The 16,534-nt window shown below is 45.9% G+C and overlaps 1 protein-coding gene across 1 annotated transcript in view; it reads right to left on the reverse strand.

Annotated features, from left to right (window-relative positions):
- polr3a (polymerase (RNA) III (DNA directed) polypeptide A) overlaps positions 1–11,744 on the reverse strand; it is an 84,291-nt gene extending 72,547 nt beyond the window's left edge. Inside the window, 5 exon segments of the mRNA XM_052512650.1 lie at positions 1,142–1,296; positions 1,469–1,640; positions 10,018–10,155; positions 10,810–10,945; positions 11,498–11,744. Coding sequence (XP_052368610.1) covers positions 1,142–1,296; positions 1,469–1,640; positions 10,018–10,155; positions 10,810–10,945; positions 11,498–11,541 — 645 coding nt within the window. The 5' untranslated portion in view covers positions 11,542–11,744.
- Between the last annotated feature and the right edge of the window lie 4,790 nt (positions 11,745–16,534).

The raw sequence follows: 16,534 nt of genomic DNA on the forward strand, positions 1-16,534 counted from the left end.
CTTCAACGTGACTCACCTTAGCCCTGTTAAGCAAGCCCTAGTTGCCTTCAACGTGACTCACCTGAGCCCTGTTAAGCAAGCCCTAGTTGCCTTCAACGTGACTCACCTGAGCCCTGTTAAGCAAGCCCTAGTTGCCTTCAACGTGACTCACCTGAGCCCTGTTAAGCAAGCCCTAGTTGCCTTCAACGTGACTCACCTGAGCCCTGTTAAGCAAGCCCTAGTTGCCTTCAACGTGACTCACCTGAGCCCTGTTAAGCAAGCCCTAGTTGCCTTCAACGTGACTCACCTGAGCCCTGCTAAGCAAGCCCTAGTTGCCTTCAACATGACTCACCTGAGCCCTGTTAAGCAAGCCCTAGTTGCCTTCAACGTGACTCACCTGAGCCCTGTTAAGCAAGCCCTGGTTGCCTTCAACGTGACTCACCTGAGCCCTGTTAAGCAAGCCCTAGTTGCCTTCAACGTGACTCACCTGAGCCCTGTTAAGCAAGCCCTGGTTGCCTTCAACGTGACTCACCTGAGCCCTGTTAAGCAAGCCCTGGTTGCCTTCAACGTGACTCACCTGAGCCCTGTTAAGCGAGCCCTAGTTGCCTTCAACGTGACTCACCTGAGCCCTGTTAAGCAAGCCCTAGTTGCCTTCAACGTGACTCACCTGAGCCCTGTTAAGCAAGCCCTAGTTGCCTTCAACGTGACTCACCTGAGCCCTGTTAAGCAAGCCCTAGTTGCCTTCAACGTGACTCACCTGAGCCCTGTTAAGCAAGCCCTAGTTGCCTTCAACGTGACTTACCTGAGCCCTGTTAAGCAAGCCCTGGTTGCCTTCAACGTGACTCACCTGAGCCCTGTTAAGCAAGCCCTAGTTGCCTTCAACGTGACTCACCTGAGCCCTGTTAAGCAAGCCCTAGTTGCCTTCAACGTGACTCACCTGAGCCCTGTTAAGCAAGCCCTAGTTGCCTTCAACGTGACTCACCTGAGCCCTGTTAAGCAAGCCCTAGTTGCCTTCAACGTGACTCACCTGAGCCCTGTTAAGCAAGCCCTAGTTGCCTTCAACGTGACTCACCTGAGCCCTGTTAAGCAAGCCCTAGTTGCCTTCAACGTGACTCACCTGAGCCCTGTTAAGCAAGCCCTAGTTGCCTTCAACGTGACTCACCTGAGCCCTGTTAAGCAAGCCCTCCACTTCTTTGTTGTGTTCTATTGCGATATCGAATGAGTTGAGAAAGTCTGATACTACAGTGTCCACCACTTTCTTGGTTGTCTTGTATTTCTCGTGGAGGATCTTCAGCAAGCCACACTTCTTCACTGGTCCTGTTAAATGGCAAGAACAAAGACATTATCAGTCACATCAACCACCACTTGGGCTTTGCTTTCAACTCCACTAAATCCAACTCAATTCAAATATAACTTAATATGTATTTTGACCCAAATGTCAAAGTTGAACCGTAAACAGTCAAAGACTAAGCTATTGTTGATACCCTACCATTTAACGTGGAGCAATTGAGACACAATGTCCTTTTGCGGCATTTGTCGGATATCTTCTTCTTCATTCCTCGTTTCTGTAGGTACGCTAGTCCAGGCCTCTTCAACACATCCATGAACTGTAGTTTCTCCTCTTTGGTCAGCATGATGTGAGAACACGTCTTACAGATCATCTGGATGGAACAATTTGAACAACAATAACATGATGTCATAAAGGGCCAATTTGAACAACAATAACATGATGTCATAAAGGGCCAATTTGAACAACAATAACATGATGTCATAAAGGGCCAATTTGAACAACAATAACATGATGTCATAATGGAACAATTTGAACAACAATAACATGATGTCATAAAGGGCCAATTTGAACAACAATAACATGATGTCGTAATGGAACAATTTGAACAACAATAACATGATGTCATAAAGGGCCAATTTGAACAACAATAACATGATGTCATAAAGGGCCAATTTGAACAACAATAACATGATGTCATAAAGGGCCAATTTGAACAACAATAACATGATGTCATAAAGGGCCAATTTGAACAACAATAACATGATGTCATAAAGGGCCAATTTGAACAACAATAACATGATGTCATAAAGGGCCAATTTGAACAACAATAACATGATGCCATAAAGTGCCAATTTGAACAACAATAACATGATGTCATAATGGAACAATTTGAACAACAATCACATGTCATAATGGGCCAATTTGAACAACAATCACATGTCATAAAGGGCCAATTTGAACAACAATAACATGATGTCATAAAGGGCCAATTTGAACAACAATCACATGATGTCATAATGGAACAATTTGAACAACAATAACATGATGTCATAATGGAACAATTTGAACAACAATTACATACGTTATTTCATTTCATCATTTCATTTAAGTCATTTAGCAGACGCTCTTATCCAGAGCGACTTACAAATTGGTGCATTCACCTTATGACATCCAGTGGAACAGCCACTTTACAATAGTGCATCTAAATCTTTTAAGGGGGGGAGAAGGATTACTTTATCCTATCCTAGGTATTCCTTAAAGAGGTGGGGTTTCAGGTGTCTCCGGAAGGTGGTGATTGACTCCGCTGTCCTGGCGTCGTGAGGGAGTTTGTTCCACCATTGGGGGGCCAGAGCAGCGAACAGTTTTGACTGGGCTGAGCGGGAACTGTACTTCCTCAGTGGTAGGGAGGCGAGCAGGCCAGAGGTGGATGAACGCAGTGCCCTTGTTTGGGTGTAGGGCCTGATCAGAGCCTGGAGGTACTGAGGTGCCGTTCCCCTCACAGCTCCGTAGGCAAGCACCATGGTCTTGTAGCGGATGCGAGCTTCAACTGGAAGCCAGTGAAGAGAGCGGAGGAGCGGGGTGACGTGAGAGAACTTGGGAAGGTTGAACACCAGACGGGCTGCGGCGTTCTGGATGAGTTGTAGGGGTTTAATGGCACAGGCAGGGAGCCCAGCCAACAGCGAGTTGCAGTAATCCAGACGGGAGATGACAAGTGCCTGGATTAGGACCTGCGCCGCTTCCTGTGTGAGGCAGGGTCGTACTCTGCGGATGTTGTAGAGCATGAACCTACAGGAACGGGCCACCGCCTTGATGTTAGTTGAGAACGACAGGGTGTTGTCCAGGATCACGCCAAGGTTCTTAGCGCTCTGGGAGGAGGACACAATGGAGTTGTCAACCGTTATAACGGAACAACAATCACATGATGTCATAATGGGCCAATTTGAACAACAATAACATAGTTATAACGGAACAACAATCACATGATGTCATAATGGGCCAATTTGAACAACAATAACATAGTTATAACGGAACAACAATCACATGATGTCATAATGGGCCAATTTGAACAACAATAACATAGTTATAACAGAACAACAATCACATGATGTCATAATGGGCCAATTTGAACAACAATAACATAGTTATAACAGAACAACAATCACATGATGTCATAATGGGCCAATTTGAACAACAATAACATAGTTATAACAGAACAACAATCACATGATGTCATAATGGGCCAATTTGAACAACAATCACATAGTTATAACAGAACAACAATCACATGATGTCATAATGGGCCAATTTGAACAACAATAACATAGTTATAACGGAACAATCACATGATGTCATAATGGGCCAATTTGAACAACAATAACATAGTTATAACGGAACATTTACATTTTACATTTACATTTAAGTCATTTAGCAGACGCTCTTATCCAGAGCGACTTACAAATTGGTGCATACACCTTATGACAACCAGTGGAACAGCCACTTGCATCTAAATCTTGTTGGGGGGGGGGGGTGAGAAGGATTACTTACCCTTGCTTACCCTATCCTAGGTATTCCTTGAAGAGGTGGGGTTTCAGGTGTCTCCGGAAGGTGGTGATTGACTCCGCTGTCCTGGCGTCGTGAGGGAGTTTGTTCCACCATTGGGGGCCAGAGCAGCGAACAGTTTTGACTGGGCTGAGCGGGAACTGTACTTCCTCAGTGGTAGGGAGGCGAGCAGGCCAGAGGTGGATGAACGCAGTGCCCTTGTTTGGGTGTAGGGCCTGATCAGAGCCTGGAGGTACTGAGGTGCCGTTCCCCTCACAGCTCCGTAGGCGAGCACCATGGTCTTGTAGCGGATGCGAGCTTCAACTGGAAGCCAGTGGAGAGAGCGGAGGAGCGGGGTGACGTGAGAGAACTTGGGAAGGTTGAACACCAGACGGGCTGCGGCGTTCTGGATGAGTTGTAGGGGTTTAATGGCACAGGCAGGGAGCCCAGCCAACAGCGAGTTGCAGTAATCAAGACGGGAGATGACAAGTGCCTGGATTAGGACCTGCGCCGCTTCCTGTGTGAGGCAGGGTCGTACTCTGCGGATGTTGTAGAGCATGAACCTACAGGAACGGGACACCGCCTTGATGTTAGTTGAGAACGTCAGGGTGTTGTCCAGGATCACGCCAAGGTTCTTAGCGCTCTGGGAGGAGGACACAATGGAGTTGTCAACCGTGATGGCGAGATCATGGAACGGGCAGTCCTTCCCCGGGAGGAAGAGGAGCTCCGTCTTGCTGAGGTTCAGCTTGAGGTGGTGATCCGTCATCCACACTGATATGTCTGCCAGACATGCAGAGATGCGATTCGCCACCTGGTCATCAGAAGGGGGAAAGGAGAAGATTAATTGTGTGTCGTCTGCATAGCAATGATAGGAGAGACCATGTGAGGTTATGACAGAGCCAAGTGACTTGGTGTATAGCGAGAATAAGAGAGGGCCTAGAACAGAGCCCTGGGGGACACCAGTGGTGAGAGCGCGTGGTGAGGAGACAGATTCTCGCCACGCCACCTGGTAGGAGCGACCTGTCAGGTAGGACGCAATCCAAGCGTGGGCCGCGCCGGAGATGCCCAACTCGGAGAGGGTGGAGAGGAGGATCTGATGGTTCACAGTATCGAAGGCAGCCGATAGGTCTAGAAGGATGAGAGCAGAGGAGAGAGAGTTAGCTTTAGCAGTGCGGAGCGCCTCCGTGATACAGAGAAGAGCAGTCTCAGTTGAATGACTAGTCTTGAAACCTGACTGATTTGGATCAAGAAGGTCATTCTGAGAGAGATAGCGGTAGAGCTGGCCAAGGACGGCACGCTCAAGAGTTTTGGAGAGAAAAGAGAGAAGGGATACTGGTCTGTAGTTGTTGACATCGGAGGGATCGAGTGTAGGTTTTTTCAGAAGGGGTGCAACTCTCGCTCTCTTGAAGACGGGAGGGACGTAGCCAGTGGTCAGGGATGAGTTGATGAGCGAGGTGAGGTAAGGGAGAAGGTCTCCGGAAATGGTCTGGAGAAGAGAGGAGGGGATAGGGTCAAGCGGGCAGGTTGTTGGGCGGCCGGCCGTCACAAGACGCGAGATTTCATCTGGAGAGAGAGGGGAGAAAGAGGTCAGAGCATAGGGTAGGGCAGTGTGAGCAGAACCAGCGGTGTCGTTTGACTTAGCAAACGAGGATCGGATGTCATCGACCTTCTTTTCAAAATGGTTGACGAAGTCATCTGCAGAGAGGGAGGAGGGAGGGGGAGGATTCAGGAGGGAGGAGAAGGTGGCAAAGAGCTTCCTAGGGTTAGAGGCAGATGCTTGGAATTTAGAATGGTAGAAAGTGGCTTTAGCAGCAGAGACAGAGGAGGAAAATGTAGAGAGGAGGGAGTGAAAGGATGCCAGGTCCGCAGGGAGGCGAGTTTTCCTCCATTTCCGCTCGGCTGCCCGGAGCCCTGTTCTGTGAGCTCGCAATGAGTCGTCGAGCCACGGAGCGGGAGGGGAGGACCGAGCCGGCCTGGAGGATAGGGGACATAGGGAGTCAAAGGATGCAGTAAGGGAGGAGAGGAGGGTTGAGGAGGCAGAATCAGGAGATAGGTTGGAGAAAGTTTGAGCAGAGGGAAGAGAAGATAGGATGGAAGAGGAGAGAGTAGCGGGGGGAGAGAGCGAAGGTTGGGACGGCGCGATACCATCCGAGTAGGGGCAGTGTGGGAAGTGTTGGATGAGAGCGAGAGGGAAAAGGATACAAGGTAGTGGTCGGAGACTTGGAGGGGAGTTGCAATGAGGTTAGTGGAAGAACAGCATCTAGTAAAGATGAGGTCAAGCGTATTGCCTGCCTTGTGAGTAGGGGGAAGGTGAGAGGGTGAGGTCAAAAGAGGAGAGGAGTGGAAAGAAGGAGGCAGAGAGGAATGAGTCAAAGGTAGACGTGGGGAGGTTAAAGTCGCCCAGAACTGTGAGAGGTGAGCCGTCCTCAGGAAAGGAGCTTATCAAGGCATCAAGCTCATTGATGAACTCTCCGAGGAACCTGGAGGGCGATAAATGATAAGGATGTTAAGCTTGAAAGGGCTGGTAACTGTGACAGCATGGAATTCAAAGGAGGCAATAGACAGATGGGTAAGGGGAGAAAGAGAGAAAGACCACTTGGGAGAGATGAGGATCCCGGTGCCACCACCCCGCTGACCAGAAGCTCTCGGGGTGTGCGAGAACACGTGGGCGGACGAGGAGAGAGCAGTAGGAGTAGCAGTGTTATCTGTGGTGATCCATGTTTCCGTCAGTGCCAAGAAGTCAAGGGACTGGAGGGAGGCATAGGCTGAGATGAACTCTGCCTTGTTGGCCGCAGATTGGCAGTTCCAGAGGCTACCAGAGACCTGGAACTCCACGTGGGTCGTACGCGCTGGGACCACCAGGTTAGGGTGGTCGCGGCCACGCGGTGTGGAGCGTTTGTATGGTCTGTGCAGAGAGGAGAGAACAGGGATAGACAGACACATAGTTGACAGGCTACAGAAAAGGCTACGCTAATGCAAGGAAATTGGAATGACAAGCGGACTACACGTCTCGAATGTTCAGAAAGTTAAGCTTACGTAGCAAGAATCTTATTGACTAAAATGATTAAAATGATACAGTAATGCTAAAGTAGGCTAGCTGGCAGTAGCTGCGTTGTTGACACTACACTAATCAAGTCGTTCCGTTGAGTGTAATAATTTCTACAGTGCTGCTATTCGGGGGCTAGCTGGCTAGCTAGCAGTGTTGTTTACGTTACGTTGAGTTAAAAGAACGACAATAGCTGGCTAGCTAACCTAGGAAATCGGTCTAGACTACACAATTATCTTTGAAACAAAAATGTAGCTAGCTATGTAGCTAGCTACGATCAAACAAATCAAACCGTTGTACTGTAATGAAATGAAAATGTGATACTACCTGTGAATGCGACCGGGTTGTTGAGTTCTATTCAGTAGACGTTGGCTAGCTGTTAGCTGTTAGCTGTTGGCTAGCTAGCAGAGTCTCCTACGTTAAGGACGACAAATAGCTGGCTAGCGAACCTCAGTGAATTAAGATAATCACTCCAAGGCTACACACACTAAACTACACAATTATCTTGGAAACAAAGACAGCTATGTAGCTAGCTAACACTGAACTAATCAAGTCGTACAGTTGAGTGAATAGCACTACAGTGATGCAATCACATGATGTCATAATGGGCCAATTTGAACAACAATAACATAGTTATAACAGAACAACAATCACATGATGTCATAATGGGCCAATTTGAACAACAATAACATATATAAAGGAACAACAATCACATGATGTCATAATGGGCCAATTTGAACAACAAGCCCTAGTTGTTTACAATATGCATACTGCCTTGCTCCACACACATAAAACATTACATTTGAGAAGCACTCCCCCTACTATATTACCTTGTTGATTTGCACACACTGTACATAGATTTTTCAATTTTTCTTTTCTATTGTGTTATTGACTGTACATTTGTTTATGTGTAACTCTGTGTTGTTGTTTTTGTCGCACTGCTTTGCTTTATCTTGGCCAGGACCCAGTTGTAAATGAGAACTCGTTCTCAACTGGCCTACCTGGTTAAATACAGGTGACATAAATTAAAAATAAATACAAATGTTAAAATGGGGCCAGCTTGAACAACAACCACATGATGTTCTAATGGGCTAGCTTGAACAATCACATGATGTTCTAATGGGCTAGCTTGAACAATCACATGATGTTCTAATGGGCCAGCTTGAACAATCACATGATGTTCTAATGGGCTAGCTTGAAAACCAATCACATGATGTTATAATGGGCCAGCTTGAACAACAATCACATGATGTTCTAACGGGCCAGCTTGAATAACAATCACATGATGTTCTAACGGGCCAGCTTGAATAACAATCACATGATGTTTTAACGGGCTAGCTTGAACAACAATCACATGATGTTTTAACGGGCTAGCTTGAACAACAATCACATGATCTTTTAATGGGGCCAGCTTGAATAACAATCACATGATGTTTTAATGGGGCCAGCTTGAATAACAATCACATGATGTTTTAATGGGGCCAGCTTGAACAACAATCACATGATGTTTTAACGGGCTAGCTTGAACAACAATCACATGATCTTTTAATGGGGCCAGCTTGAATAACAATCACATGATGTTTTAATGGGGCCAGCTTGAATAACAATCACATGATGTTTTAATGGGGCCAGCTTGAACAACAATCACATGATGTTCTAATGGGGCCAGCTTGAACAACAATCACATGATGTTTTAATGGGGCCAGCTTGAACAACAATCACATGATGTTCTAACGGGCCAGCTTGAACAACAATCACATGATGTTCTAATGGGCCAGCTTGAACAACAATCACATGATGTTCTAATGGGCCAGCTTGAACAACAATCACATGATGTTTTAATGGGGCCAGCTTGAACAACAATCACATGATGTTTTAATGGGGCCAGCTTGAACAACAATCACATGATGTTTTAATGGGGCCAGCTTGAATAACAATCACATGATGTTTTAACGGGCCAGCTTGAATAACAATCACATGATGTTTTAATGGGGCCAGCTTGAACAACAATCACATGATGTTCTAATGGGCCAGCTTGAACAACAATCACATGATGTTCTAATGGGCCAGCTTGAACAACAATCACATGATGTTCTAATGGGCCAGCTTGAACAACAATCACATGATGTTCTAATGGGCCAGCTTGAACAACAATCACATGATGTTCTAACGGGCCAGCTTGAACAACAATCACATGATGTTCTAATGGGCCAGCTTGAACAACAATCACATGATGTTCTAACGGGCCAGCTTGAATAACAATCACATGATGTTTTAACGGGCTAGCTTGAAAACCAATCACATGATGTTATAATGGGCCAGCTTGAAAACCAATCACATGATGTTATAATGGGGCCAGCTTGAACAACAATCACATGATGTTCTAATGGGCTAGCTTGAACAACCACATGATGTTTTAACGGGCTAGCTTGAAAACCAATCACATGATGTTATAATGGGCCAGCTTGAAAACCAATCACATGATGTTATAATGGGCCAGCTTGAACAACAATCACATAGTAAAAGAGTCAAAGAAGTAACTCTGATAATTGAATCAGGATGATCAAGGTTGTGATGTAGGCTCCTCAGTGTGCAGTACAGTAATGTCATATTTAGTTTGCTACATTGTAGAGAGAGAAAAGATAAATAGATACAAATAACTGCCAAATTAAAGGAAACATCAACATAAAGTGGGCGTTGGGCGACAACGAGCCGCCAGAACAGCTTTCCCCTTGGCGTAGATTCTACAAGTGTCTGGAACTCTATTAGAGGGATGCGACACCCTTCTACGAGAAATTCCATCATTTGGTGTTTTGTTGATGGTGGAGGAAAACGCTGTCCCAGGTGCCGCTCCAGAATCCCCCAGAAGTGTTCAAGTGTGTTGAGATCTGGTGACTGAGACACACCCTTTAAACCCTCTATGTTCCTTTGATCCCCCTCTTTCAAAGTCACTGAGATCTCTTCTTCTAGCCATGGTCGCCAAAATAATGGGCAACTGAGCATTCTTATACATGACCCTAAGCATGATGGGATGGTAATTGCTTCATTAACTCAGGATACCACACCTGTGTTGGAAGCACCTGTTTCTATACATCCTACTTGTAGCCCTCATTTACTCAAGTGTTTCCTTTATTTTTGGCAGTTACAGTTATAGTGAACTTGCCTGTAGGATTCCAATGGTGGCTTTGAAATAGCCCACATGAAAACAGGGCATCTCCAGGTCCAGATACCCATAGTGTCCCAGACAGTCAGCCAGGTTCTTCCCACACGTCTCACAAGGACGATCCTTCTCACTGGTGCCCTGGAATATAACATGACAGTTGGGTCACAACCACCGATAGAGGAGGCCAAGAGTTTGCAAAGCTGTCATCAAGGGCAAAGGGTGGCTACTTTGAAGAACTTCAAAAATCTAAAATATATTTTGATTTGTTTAACACTGTTTTGGTTACTACATGATTCCGTATGTGTTATTTCAAAGTTGATGTCTTCACTATTATTCTACAATGTAGAAAATAGTCAAAATAAAGAAAAACCTTTGAATGAGTAGGTGTGTCTAAAACTATTGACCAGTAGTGTACCATGTGATGATCCAGTACTCAATAGGGTGGTATGTATGTATGTGTGTGTGTGTGTGTGTGTGTGTGTGTGTGTAACGGATGTGAAACGGCTAGTTTAGTTAGCGGTGTGCGCTAAATAGCGTTTCAATCGGTTACGTCACTTGCTCTGAGACCTTGAAGTAGTAATTCCCCTTGCTCTGCAAGGGCCGCGGCTTTTGTGGAGCGATGGGTAACGATGCTTCGGGGTGACTGTTGTTGATGTGTGCAGAAGGTCCCTGGTTCGCGCCCGGGTATGGGCGAGGGGACGGTTTAAAGTTATACTGTTACATATGTATGTATGTATGTATGTATGTATGTATGTATGTATGTGTGTATGTATGTACACGTGTCGGCCCTACCATGCGATGATCCAGTACTCCGTACGGTAGAGGAGTATGGCTGGTGTCCTGGCTGTACAGGTTCTTACTGACCACTTGGATATGAGCCTGCTGTCTCATCTGTTCAGCCGACTTCATCCCAAAACAGATGTGGCTTCTGTTGACATAAATGGAATAGATCGCAAACTCAGCATAGGGGTTAAATTAAACACTGGCCACTAAGTCAACTAGCAAATAGGTCCTACCCAAGCAAGAACTGCCAATGACAACAAGCTATAGTTTAGGGGTCAATTGAGAGTCTATTGGTAATGCATGGTCAGCATTGCCTTGCTGGATGTCTACTTGAGGCTACTTGGTAGTTGGTTGGAATGCAGATTCCCTGCAGCACGTCATGCTTTACCATGTACTCAGCAAGAGTGCCAGTGGTCATGGCAACACGGGTTCGACATCCTGCCACCTTAGCCAGGTGGAGATGTGATGTGGTGTGATTGTTTGTTTAGCTAGCTAGCTAGCTTTCTAAAAACGTGTTTCCAGCGTTGCTGACCCTGTTCAAATCAATGATGCAATTGCAAAAAGCTATCTAACTTAGCTATGAAAAGCAAGCTCATGTGACAAATTGCAAACTGCTTTAGGCAAATACTCATAGCTAGAGGGCTGGGGGAAATATTAATTGCTTGTGGCTAGCATCTAGCTAACTGGACATACTTACATTTTTTTGGCCACATCAGTCTCTCTAAACTGCTCTTTCACCATCGTGACTTCTGTTTGCCCCCGCCAACCTCCGGCAGAAATACAGATCTAGGACATAAACTGTTATTTTCTACACTGTTGTTCACACTAAACTTGATATACAGTCATCACACTGTCACTTGTCGTTCCCAAATCCCATGTTGTAGCTAGAAATGCAGCCACGGCAATGTGAAACAGCGTGAACCATGAATTCATATGACAACGACATGCACACATCCGGTTTCAAGAGCGCCCCATGAACGAGAGAGAGGTTATCCATCAGCAACTGCCCTCCAGTGGGCCAAATAATTATTACATAAACATCGAGGAAACGAGTGCAGAAATACATTTCCACTAGATGTCAGTCGTAGCTACATGGATTAATAACAGATAGGCAACTACATGTTCCTTGTAGAATAGACCAAATCTGTCTGAAATTCATATGGACTTTTTTAATCTCCTCTAGTGCGGGACCCATGGGAGTTGTAGTTTTAAGTGGGAAGAAAAACACAATACAGTATACAATAATATAAGCAATTTAGCAAACACTTTTATCCAAACCACTTAGTCCTATGTGGCTCAGTCTGTAGAGCATTGCACTTGCAACGCCAAAAGTCGCGTATTGATTACACGTTGCATGGTGTATCAATACACCTAGTCACTACAAATATACATATTTTAAAATTAACTATGCAAGTCAGTTTAGAACAAATTCTTATTTACAATGACAGCATCCCCCGGCCAAACCTATACGACACTGGGCCAATTGTGCACTGCTCTATGGGACTCCCAATCACAGCCAGATGTGATACAGCCTGGATTTGAACCATGCTCACTGAGATGCGGTGCCTTAGATCTCTGCGCCATTTGAGAGGCCAAGAAACAGGTGTCCTTCCTAACTCAGTTGCTGGAGAGGAAGGAAACCGCTCAGGGATTTCACAATGCGCCCAATGGTAACTTTAAAACAGTTACAGAGTTTAATGGCTGTGGTAGGAGAAAACTGTAACATTGTTACTCCACAATACTAACTTCATTGACAGAGTGAAAAGAAGGCAGCCTGTATAGAATAAACATTTTCCAAAACCTGCATCCTGTTTGCAACAAGGCACTAAAGTAATACTGCAGCAAAAGTTGGCAAAGCAATTCACTTTTTGTCCTGAATACAAAATGTTATGTTTGGTGCAAATCCAATACAACTCATTACTGAGTACCACTCTCCATACTTTCAAACATGGTGGTGCATGCATCATGTTATGGGTATGCTTTAATCGTTAAGGACTGGGGAGTTTTTCAGGATATAACATACATGAATGGAGCTAAGCACTGGAGTTACTTACCAAGGAGACAGTGAATGTTCCTGAGTTACAGTTTTGACTCAAATCTGCTTGAAAATCTATAGCAAGACTTGAAAATGGTTGTCTAGAAATGATCAACAACCAATTTAACAGAGCTTGAAGAATTCAGAAAAGACTCATGGCCAAATGTGGCACTGCCAAAGGTCATTCTAACATGTATTGACTCAGGGGTGTGAATACTTATGTAAATTAATGTTTTCACTTTGTCATTATGGGATATTGTTTGTAGATGGTTGGCAAAAAGAAATATTCAGGCTGTAACAAAACAAAATGTGTAATAAGTCAAGGGGTATGAATACTTTCTGAAGGCTCGTATTAAGTAACCACACCCATTATTCTATTTGTAATGTAACGGAACACAGCATACGTAACGGAGGGACACAAATTTACATTCCATACCTTACGTCTGTTTAATGTGAATGGGCTGACATTGACACACATTCTAATTCTGGCACCAGTGCCACTGTTATTAGACAGAAGATATTTACTTGGAGTGTTTTTGGGGTGAGAGAACATTCGCACCAACATTCGCACCACAAGTTAGAATACTGTCACCGTTCATATTTGAGGTATTTTGGCTGGGCCTTGGGAGGATCAGACAGTAACTGTTGATCCAATACATTCTAAAGGTGCTGTAAACGACTGGGTCCGTGCTCGCCCAGCGGTTCTATCAGCACAGACAGGTGTTTGGCTGGGCCTTGGGAGGTAAACGACTGGGTCCGTGCTCGCCCAGCGGTTCTATCAGCACAGACAGGTGTTTGGCTGGGCCTTGGGAGGTAAACGACTGGGTCCGTGCTCGCCCAGCGGCTCTATCAGCACAGACAGGTGTTTGGCTGGGCCTTGGGAGGTAAACGACTGGGTCCGTGCTCGCCCAGCGGCTCTATCAGCACAGACAGGTGTTTGGCTGGGCCTTGGGAGGTAAACGACTGGGTCCGTGCTCGCCCAGCGGCTCTATCAGCACAGACAGGTGTTTGGCTGGGCCTTGGGAGGTAAACGACTGGGTCCGTGCTCGCCCAGCGGCTCTATCAGCACAGACAGGTGTTTGGCTGGGCCTTGGGAGGTAAACGACTGGGTCCGTGCTCGCCCAGCGGCTCTATCAGCACAGACAGGTGTTTGGCTGGGCCTTGGGAGGTAAACGACTGGGTCCGTGCTCGCCCAGCGGTTCTATCAGCACAGACAGGTGTTTGGCTGGGCCTTGGGAGGTAAACGACTGGGTCCGTGCTCGCCCAGCGGTTCTATCAGCACAGACAGGTGTTTGGCTGAGGCAACCTAGCGCCTTGGCTCACGTCAGCATTGTTCCAGTATTTCTATAAGCGCTCTCCAATTCCGGTGTACGGTGGGATCCTCTTACTGCTCAGACCTAATGAGAGAGAATCACAGAACTGGTGAAGCTTGAAAGACCTAGAAGATGTCGCCAACTGTTCTCTTCCAGTTTTTACTGCTGCTGTTTAATTATTTGTTACTTTTATTATATATATATATATATTTACTTATCTGTTTTTTACTTAACACTTATTTTTCTTAAAACTGCATTGTTGGTTAAGGGCTTGTAAGTAAGCATTTCACTGTTGTATTCAGCGCGTGTGACAAACACAATGTGATTTGATTTGATTATGGGATATTGTGTGTAGATGGGTGACAAACAAATGATTCAGGCTGTAAAATGTGTAACAAGTCAAGGGGTATGAATACTTTCTGAAGGCTATTATTATGAACCCCCTGGCTGAGCAAAGTTTTTACAAATTTGTTTAGCCTTTTAGCCTATTTACATTATTCCTAATCGTCAAGGTCTCTACTAACATAAATGGTGCAATATTTATTCTTGTCATTTATCCTGTATCTTTATCCTATATCACTACCTCTGTCCAGAGACCCATCTAGCTATCCCATCACTACCTCTGTCCAGAGACTCATCCAGCTATCCCATCAGTACCTCTGTCCAGAGACTCATCTAGCTATCCCATCACTACCTCTGTCCAGAGACTCATCCAGCTATCCCATCAGTACCTCTGTCCAGAGACTCATCCAGCTATCCCATCAGTACCTCTGTCCAGAGACCCATCTAGCTATCCCATCACTACCTCTGTCCAGAGACCCATCTAGCTATCCCATCACTACCTCTGTCCAGAGACTCATCCAGCTATCCCATCAGTACCTCTGTCCAGAGACTCATCCAGCTATCCCATCACTACCTCTGTCCAGAGACCCATCTAGCTAGTCCATCACTACCTCTGTCCAGAGACCCATCTAGCTATCCCATCACTACCTCTGTCCAGAGACTCATCCAGCTATCCCATCAGTACCTCTGTCCAGAGACTCATCCAGCTATCCCATCACTACCTCTGTCCAGAGACTCATCCAGCTATCCCATCAGTACCTCTGTCCAGAGACCCATCTAGCTATTCCATCACTACCTCTGTCCAGAGACTCATCCAGCTATCCCATCAGTACCTCTGTCCAGAGACCCATCTAACTAGTCCATCACTACCTCTGTCCAGAGACCCATCTAGCTATCCCATCAGTACCTCTGTCCAGAGACTCATCTAGCTATCCCATCAGTACCTCTGTCCAGAGACCCATCTAGCTAGTCCATCACTACCTCTGTCCAGAGACTCATCCAGCTATCCCATCAGTACCTCTGTCCAGAGACCCCTCTAACTAGTCCATCACTACCTCTGTCCAGAGACCCATCTAGCTATCCCATCAGTACCTCTGTCCAGAGACCCCTCTAACTATTCCATCACTACCTCTGTCCAGAGACCCATCTAGCTATCCCATCAGTACCTCTGTCCAGGAACCCATCTAGCTATCCCATCAGTACCTCTGTCCAGAGACCCCTCTAACTAGTCCATCAGTACCTCTGTCCAGGAACCCATCCAGCTATCCCATCAGTACCTCTGTCCAGAGACCCCTCTAACTAGTCCATCACTACCTCTGTCCAGAGACCCATCTAGCTATCCCATCAGTACCTCTGTCCAGAGACCCCTCTAACTATTCCATCACTACCTCTGTCCAGAGACCCATCTAGCTATCCCATCAGTACCTCTGTCCAGAGACCCCTCTAACTATTCCATCACTACCTCTGTCCAGAGACCCATCTAGCTATCCCATCAGTACCTCTGTCCAGAGACCCATCTAGCTATCCCATCAGTACCTCTGTCCAGGAACCCATCTAGCTATCCCATCAGTACCTCTGTCCAGAGTCCCATCTAGCTATCCCATCAGTACCTCTGTCCAGAGACCCATCTAGCTATCCCATCAGTACCTCTGTCCAGAGTCCCATCTAGCTATCCCATCAGTACCTCTGTCCAGAGACCCATCTGCTATCCCATCAGTACCTCTGTCCAGAGACCCATCTAGCTATCCCATCAGTACCTCTGTCCAGAGACCCCTCTAACTATTCCATCACTACCTCTGTCCAGAGACCCATCTAGCTATCCCATCAGTACCTCTGTCCAGAGACCCATCTAGCTATCCCATCAGTACCTCTGTCCAGGAACCCATCTAGCTATCCCATCAGTACCTCTGTCCAGACATTCTAACCCATTGCTGATCTCTCCAGGCATTCTATTCCATCACTGTCTCTGTCCAGGCAAATAAATGAATTGCAACATTTGTGAAGATGTTTTTTGTTACATGCCTTAATGAACATGACCCAGCTC

This window comes from Oncorhynchus keta, unplaced genomic scaffold (genome assembly GCF_023373465.1).
Source record: "Oncorhynchus keta strain PuntledgeMale-10-30-2019 unplaced genomic scaffold, Oket_V2 Un_contig_889_pilon_pilon, whole genome shotgun sequence".
Classification (NCBI taxonomy): domain Eukaryota; kingdom Metazoa; phylum Chordata; class Actinopteri; order Salmoniformes; family Salmonidae; genus Oncorhynchus; species Oncorhynchus keta.